The following is a 7,501-nucleotide window of genomic DNA, read 5'->3' on the forward strand; positions in this document are numbered from 1 at the left end:
TCAATTCACCACACGGCAATTCAGTCTCACTTCACCATCCTCAATCACCCCAACATTTCCAAGATTTACCATTGAAGCTGCAAACTCCTTGAAGAACACACTTTGATCCTTGGCAAACGACTCAACAATCCATCTAGTCCTGTAATCACTAAACAACGCTTGATCCGATCCAAACACGCCCTTACCTGCCACCAATTGCTTGTAGTAATTGTTATCAAAAGTTGAGGAAGTTGAATCCAACAACTCTCCGGCAGTGGTATCCCTGTTTGGTTTAGGACATTTCTTTCTTAGATTCTGAGCAAATTCATTGTTCATGGTTGGGTCGACATCGTGTACTGAACTAAAATTCCGAAGCCAGGATTCGAATGAAGAACAATGTGAGAACCCTAGAGTGTGGCCACCAGATAGAGCAACCAAATCTTTAACACCTAAACCTCTCTTAGCAAAGCTTTGAATCAATTGGGATACATTGATTGTTGGAGCTGGTAAATTGATGGTCTCATTAGCTTTCGACACCCCTCCGTCTTTCCTTCCTTTTAGCACATTCCAAAACGGACCTCCGGACTGACAAAAATGAATGTACGCACGTCAGGTTCTTCTATATATAAGCATTTGTCCCACAACATGAGAAATACTGCAACGATAACAGTACTAGCTGTACACTTTCAGATTAGCGGATAGTATATACGTAGCTAGGAAATTGCGTGCATACATACCATGATCACTACATCTCTTGCGGCAATGCCAACGATATCAGCACAAGAAACGGTGTGTGGACATGCGGCTTCTAGCTTGGCTTTGGCATCGTCGATCACATAGAATGATCGGACTGAGATGTTGGGAGGGCCATCTTTCTCTGCTTGGTTTCCTGCGGTTGAGTCTAGTAGCAACGACGCATCGCATCCCTAAACCAACATAGATTAGTTCTACACAACTTTTATACAATATATAGACCAAGCTTCTTAGCAGGGATCTCGTTCCACTGTTCTCGGAGTAGGATACTGTAGTACAACTGTAGTGCTTATATAGTTACTAAGTATTGACCACATAGCTAGTGATTATCCATGATTTAGTGTTTTTGCCTTTTTATTTTATTTTTTATAGCTCTACATTATAAAGGGATGATATGTAGGCAGTACATGGTCATTATACAGGCAACTTGAGATTATTTTTATCCTGTTCCATGAACAGTGAAAGGGAACCCTGCTAAAAAAAAGGACTTGTATATATTAATGCGAGAGAGAGAGAGAGAGAGAGAGAGAGAGAGAGAGAGAGAGAGAGAGAGAAAGAGAGGGGGAGAGAGAGAGAGAGAGAGAGAGAAAGAGAGGGGGAGAGAGAGAGAGAGAGAGATTGTAACCTTATGAAACAATCATGGAAGAACATCCTTAAGATACGAGCTGGGACTTTAGGGTCATGCATGGAAGCATTATACACCGCTTGTAATATGATTTTCTCAGCTTGTGGACACGTTTGATCATAGTAGTGAGCACTGAGCGCTCCTTTTGATTCTGAAACCCTAGTTGAAGGCAGTAAAATGAATGCATGGAAGAGGAAGATAGTTTTTGGTGCAAACACAGCCATTATCTCAGGGACAAATTGAGATAGGAATTAGGGTTTAGATTTGAAGGTGCTGATAGAAAATTTTGATGGGATCGATATATATAACAAGTATATATACATTTTCAGGATTTGATGTATATTATTATATGCATATTGATCGTACTTTTAAGTTACTAAATAGAGAAACAATCTGCAGAATTATAATGTGTAGTACTATAACTTTGACCCTGCTTTCGGCATGTACTGTGTGCTTTGAAACCAAGTATATCCACCTAATTAAGCTGCTGTTCTTGGTCCTTGGAGGATCACCGTTTTGTTGGATGGATTAAACTCGAAGATTATTCCAAAAGAAACAAATTTCAGATTTGAATATTGTTATAAGTCTGATAAAGTTGTTGTTGGCTTATATCTTTCATGGTTGGTTTATGCGTGCGGTTGGTGAGAAAGTGGGGATAATGTACAAGCTCGTAGTACTGCAAATTATTATACATAACCTACTAAAGGAATTTTTTTCCATAAAAAAATAGAAACTAGGGAACATTCTTATTAATTTCTTGCGACTCATCGTAAATGCAAAGAAAATAAAACAAGAAATAGGGTGAATTTACTTCGAACTCATTTGTTCATATCAAAGGCAAAAAGGACTTATAGTTGTGCCCGTCCAGGCAGCCCGGAAGGAAGCGCATACAAACCATACCCTTAGATTTTAGAGAACTTTAACAAAAAATTATCGGTATTGTTCACTTTAACGAAAAATCATATTTTCATACTAAAAAGTCAATTATAGTATTATTCACTTTACCTTTTATTTTGTCATTTTCGTTAAAATTCAAAGTTTTCAAACCATTTTCTTTAGTTTTTCTTATATTTTAGTCCGACTCACCTTCATCGATCACATCTCTTTGTGTTTGGTACATTAATAGGAGCATCCAAGTACAAAAATATAAGCATAGCAAGACTGTAACATCCCGTCCCGAAACTAACGAAACGTACGTGTGAATTTACAATTTTACCCCCCTAGCTGTTATTTTACGTGTATTTTTGTGTTGTGTGGTGTGGTAGGACCACACACAATCATACATTTTCTTTTTCTTCCCGGGATTCCCTCCCTCATTCCCTCACTCTGTCTACTCTCTCTCTCTCTCTCTCTTCCTCCCCGAGTCCTCTCTTCTTCTTCCTTCTGCAAACACACGGACACACATACAAACCTATCAAACCTTCACCAATCAAGAAACTAAGACCACCATCGTGTTCGTGGAGCTGAGAGGAGTTCAAATGTGCCATTTTCAGGTAAGGAAAACACCATTTTCACGTCGATATCACGAGGTCCGATTTGAACACTGTTCATGCAAACCTAAACTAGCTTGTTTTTGGAATTTCTAAGCTTGTAGTTGTGCTTGTGAGGTCCCAAGGAGCCTCGGAGTAGTTCGTTGGGTGAATTTGGACGTCGGGAAGGCTAGGTTCGAAGTTGGCCGAACTTTGAAGTCGTGGACAGGTATGATCTAGCAACTTTTAGGCCTTAAAACTAGTCTAACGTGATTCTACTAGTCCTAAGCTTCATTTTGGTATAAAGAACGTGAAATTTGGTTGAAAAACGAAGGAGAAAACAAAGTTAGAAATTTTCCCAGTTTTCCGGCGCCGTCGCCGGCGCCGGAGGTTCGCCGGAGAAGAAAGAGGAATATTCCGTTAAGTCTAACGGAATATTCCTAACGGCAGTGACAGAATCCGGTTAGATTTGACGGAATATTCCGTCAGTTAACGGAATATTCCTGACGGCGTCAACTGACGCCGTCAGTGTGCAGTGCACGTGGGCCGCGCGTGGGGGCGCGTAGGTCCGTGCGTGTTCAGGCGCGTGGGGGCGCGTGCGTGGTCCAAAAATTTTTCTAAAAATATGGGCGTGATCCTGAGGTTGTGTAGGTCACGTTGGTATATTCAATTGTCCAATTTGAGCAATGTATGAGAAGTTATTACGAGAAGTTGCTTAGGTGCTTTTAAATTAATGTTTTCGTAACTTTGTCGCGTATAGGTGATTCGTTTTCCGAGGACGAGCGTACACACTCGAGGCAGGGGGGCTACGACCCTTCTAATTACCAGTGAGTGGGCTTTTGTTTTCCGTATATACCTATATACCTCTAAATTCCCAGAAATAGAATAGAAAAGGTTATATGTTTTATGCCATGCATCATTTGAATATTGTTTACGCATCATCACGTGCATTGGTAATTGGCATACATATATATAAATGTGTATTTGGTGCTGTGGACGCACAGGTAAGTGCCAGGTAAACGGTATTCATGTGGTTATGCGTTCCTGTTTATTATGCAATGGTAATTTGAGAGGTTTAGAGAGCTCATAATCTGCACCCCCGGTGTTAGTGCTCCCGCCCAGGGCCAGGGCACAGCCTTCACGTGTATGTTCACCAGCACCGCATGCTCGCCTTGGATCCAAGATAGGTGCAAGCCTGTCGTACAGACCACATTAGGTGGTTCCGACTTGTAGGTGACCCGCGATTATCGCACAGCTTCACGTGATCGTAGCACTAGAGCATACATATATATAATACACCCAGCTTGTCGTACAGACCACGTTAGGTGGTTCCGACTCGTGTGCAGATTCAGTTATTGAGTTGAGAGTGGAGCTCTAGATTCAGCCGTACAGGTCACGTTAGGTGACTCCCGGCTGCCAGATTATATATATTCGATGTGAATTACGCTTGAGCATTTATAATTGATTATGATATTCTGTAATGGCATATTCTCAAGCATGAATGGCATATTGCAAAGCATGAATGGCATATGTGGAGCATGATTGACATATCTATACATACGTATATATGTTCATTTTCTGGGAAGTATACAGGTTTTACGGCGAGGGGTTAGAATGTGTTTTGCTAAAGAGTTTTCAAAGAACTTTGTTTTTGCCCACTCACGCTTTTGTTTTTGCGCCCCTCCAGGTTCTAGTGGTCTAGAAGGTTCGGTGGTTTATCCCAGAGGGCGTCCCGGCAATTTCTGACAGACATTCACCATTGTAGGGTCACCTTCGGGTGTACATATGTCGTATCTTTCCTTTTGGACTGTTGTAGGCTTGCTCTGAATTGTGTCTCACATACACTAGTACTTTGTATGTTATTAGGTTTTTAATTATTAGTACTTTTATATTACCTTCTTAATTAGCTTCCGCACGCGCACATGGCTACGTCACCTTCGAGTGACGGCCAGCACGCCCTGATCTCGGTCGGGGTGTGTCAAAGACCGAGTCATTAGTTAAGTGGACTTAAACGAATATTGGCTTTTTGAGCATGACCAAACTACATGCTATTCGGATTCTTAAAGCTCTTTTGGAAATACATTTAAAATGATTGCAGCACTTTTATGAAAAATAATTTTAGAACTAATCAGTAGTAAAAATGCTAGTGAATCTTGCATAAAACACTTCAAGTGTTTTTATCCCAAAAATAATTGAATCGAAAGCATTTTAGTCATTTTAAAAAAAAAAATTCAAACTTGCCCTTAAACTTTTATTGGCACTCATTAGGAATAAATTCTGACATATAACAACTATTTTTTTCTACCATACTTTTCAAGTGATTTGGTCATAATTTTTTTTTCTTTTTTCGCAAATTATTTTCTTTTTGGCGAATCCTCGTGTGATTGTAAATAGTAATGATAGAGAGATTAAATTTGTAAACAAAATTTGAAAAGTTAAAGGATATGAAAATTGATGATTAGTTTATTAGTTACACATTGATAAACGTGTTTATTTCTATTACTAATATATCATTTAATTTGTGAATTTAATTTCCTAATTTAATCCCTTTAGTACTACCAGCGTGAAATATTAAGGCAATTTAAAACAAAACAAGGAAATAAAAATGGTCAGAATTTGGAAAGCATGTGATATGAGTGTTCTTGATGATCACGTGGCATGTTCTGATCGCTACGATCCTTTTCATCAAAATGAACGACCCTGCAGATGATCATCTGCATGTAAGCCCTAATCTGAAGGTACGGAACCCACAAAACAAGACTCAACAACGTGGCAGCATGTGCATGGGTCATGATGTGTGTACAAATTCCAGAACCGTTGATTGGATTTCCTTCCCCTATAAATAGATAGATAAAGCATCGCGGGGGGTCCCCCTCAGTGGTAGGGCTCGCAAGGAGAAAAAGGAGGAAAAGTGGGGGCTCTTCTGATTCTCTCTCTCTAGGGTTCGTTCCCTCTCTCCCTCCCCTTCATTGTACTGTTCCTTTTAAGTTTCATAATTGTTCAAGTATTTGATGTTTCTTTCCATAATTAGTTCATTAATCCAATCTAATCCAAAAGTACGAACAGAGATTTAAAATCCCAGTAAAAAAATCGTCCTCTGTTCTTGCACTGTTTTCTGCAGCTAACCCAGATTTTTCCTGCTCTTAAATTCTCTTCAGTTCCTCGTTTTACAGCTTGATTTTGTGTTTTTCCATCGGGGTTTTTTCTGGGTTGTTCAATTTTTCTGAGATTCTTGAAGTCCGGCAGATTTTTGGAGAAGATGAAGTCGAATCAAAGGCAGAGCCTTGAAGAAAGCAACGAGCTTGAACACGGCGGCGACAGTAACAACACTACCACCACCACCTCAGTGTCCGGCCCATTCGTGGCGGAACCACCGGCGACGGTGCTGACGATGAAGGAAGAGCTGACGGACCCAGTTCAACATTTAGACCCGCAGGGATCTCTGTCCATGGGGATTGTTCCGGTACCCGTTTCTACGGCGCTAAAACCGGCTAGGAGGTCGTCGAAGGACCGCCACACGAAGGTGGAGGGCCGGGGCCGGAGGATCCGAATGCCCGCCGTGTGTGCAGCCAGGATTTTTCAACTGACCCGGGAACTCGGCCACAAGTCCGACGGCGAAACCATAAGATGGCTACTGGAGCACGCCGAGCCTGCTATCATTCAAGCCACCGGCTCAGGGACCGTCCCCGCTATCGCCATCTCTGTCGGCGGCACTCTAAAGATACCCACTACTTCCCCTGCCAGACCCAACGGTGAAATTACCGAAATACCCAATAAGAGAAAGAAGATGAGAGGTTCCACGGGTGAGTTCATTGACGCGCACGACCAGAACTCTCTGCCTAGTGGGTTGGCACCCATAGCACCAATGACGTACGGTGGCGGTAGAGGTGGAGGTGGCTTTGTGCCTATGTGGCAAGTCGGAGCAACCGGCGCGGCTGGGCCTTTCTTCATGTTTCCGAACTCCGGGGCGATTCAGAACCAGCCTCAGCTCTGGGCTATTCCAACGGCGGATTCCACGACGCCGATTTTCAATTTCCAATCCAGACCCATGTCCAATTTCGTCTCTGCATTCCAACCTGGGGTTCAAGTTGGTGGTATTAGCGGCGGAGATGGGCAGTTGCAGGCTTCTTCGGGCTCGATTTCGAGCGGCACCGCCGCGGGTGGTGGTGGGAGCTGCTCTTCTAGTTTGGGACAGAGTTTGGACTCGGCCTCGGGGACCAGTGCTGCAGCCGCCGCTGCTGCTGCTCCGCCGAGCTCCGCCACTCAGATGCTGAGGGATTTTTCGTTGGAGATTTATGATAAGAAGGAGCTTCAGTTCATGGGGCAGGCTGCAAATGCACAAACGACATACTCGGAATCTTGAATCGGAGTTTTGAGTCAACTAATTTCTAGGGTTTTTAGAGGGTTTAGGCCTTTATGGTAAGATGCACAAAACTAATTCTGTTTTTGCTTCGTCTCTCTGGGTTTTACTAATCAAAAGTCCTCTTTCGGCTTTTGTCTCTACTTTGTGGCCTTAGGTTCAAAGTTTGCATTTCTTATCAAATAAATAGAGCATTCTAGTAAAACCCAGATTGATCATTCTAGTAACAATTATGATTTGCGGTTAGTACTCAATGGTTTCGAGAAGTAATTAATAAGAAATACGTGCGTTAATTGGCAAGATTAATGATATCCA

The 7,501-nt window shown here is 42.1% G+C and overlaps 2 protein-coding genes across 3 annotated transcripts; one reads left to right on the forward strand and one right to left on the reverse strand.

The window, feature by feature from the left end:
- LOC137733424 (peroxidase 66-like) lies at window positions 1–1,581 on the reverse strand. The gene is made up of 4 exons (XM_068472576.1): window positions 1,358–1,581; window position 1,203; window positions 717–905; window positions 1–564 (listed from the first exon to the last, which is right to left on the reverse strand). The coding sequence occupies exons 1-4, from the start codon at window positions 1,579–1,581 to the stop codon at window positions 1–3; spliced, it is 978 nt and encodes a 325-aa protein (XP_068328677.1).
- A 4,120-nt stretch (window positions 1,582–5,701) lies between these two features.
- Window positions 5,702–7,501, forward strand: LOC137735142 (transcription factor TCP19-like). 2 transcript variants are annotated; one of them, XM_068474530.1, is made up of 2 exons: window positions 5,702–5,768; window positions 6,073–7,501. In XM_068474530.1, exon 2 carries the CDS (start codon window positions 6,086–6,088, stop codon window positions 7,187–7,189), a length of 1,104 nt encoding a protein of 367 aa, XP_068330631.1. In that variant the 5' UTR covers window positions 5,702–5,768; window positions 6,073–6,085; the 3' UTR covers window positions 7,190–7,501. The 2 variants fall into 2 exon arrangements, with proteins under 2 accessions (XP_068330631.1, XP_068330632.1); XM_068474531.1 differs by having other exon boundaries at window positions 5,711–5,768; window positions 6,065–7,501.

This window comes from Pyrus communis, chromosome 5 (genome assembly GCF_963583255.1).
Source record: "Pyrus communis chromosome 5, drPyrComm1.1, whole genome shotgun sequence".
NCBI classification, from domain to species: Eukaryota; Viridiplantae; Streptophyta; class Magnoliopsida; order Rosales; family Rosaceae; genus Pyrus; species Pyrus communis.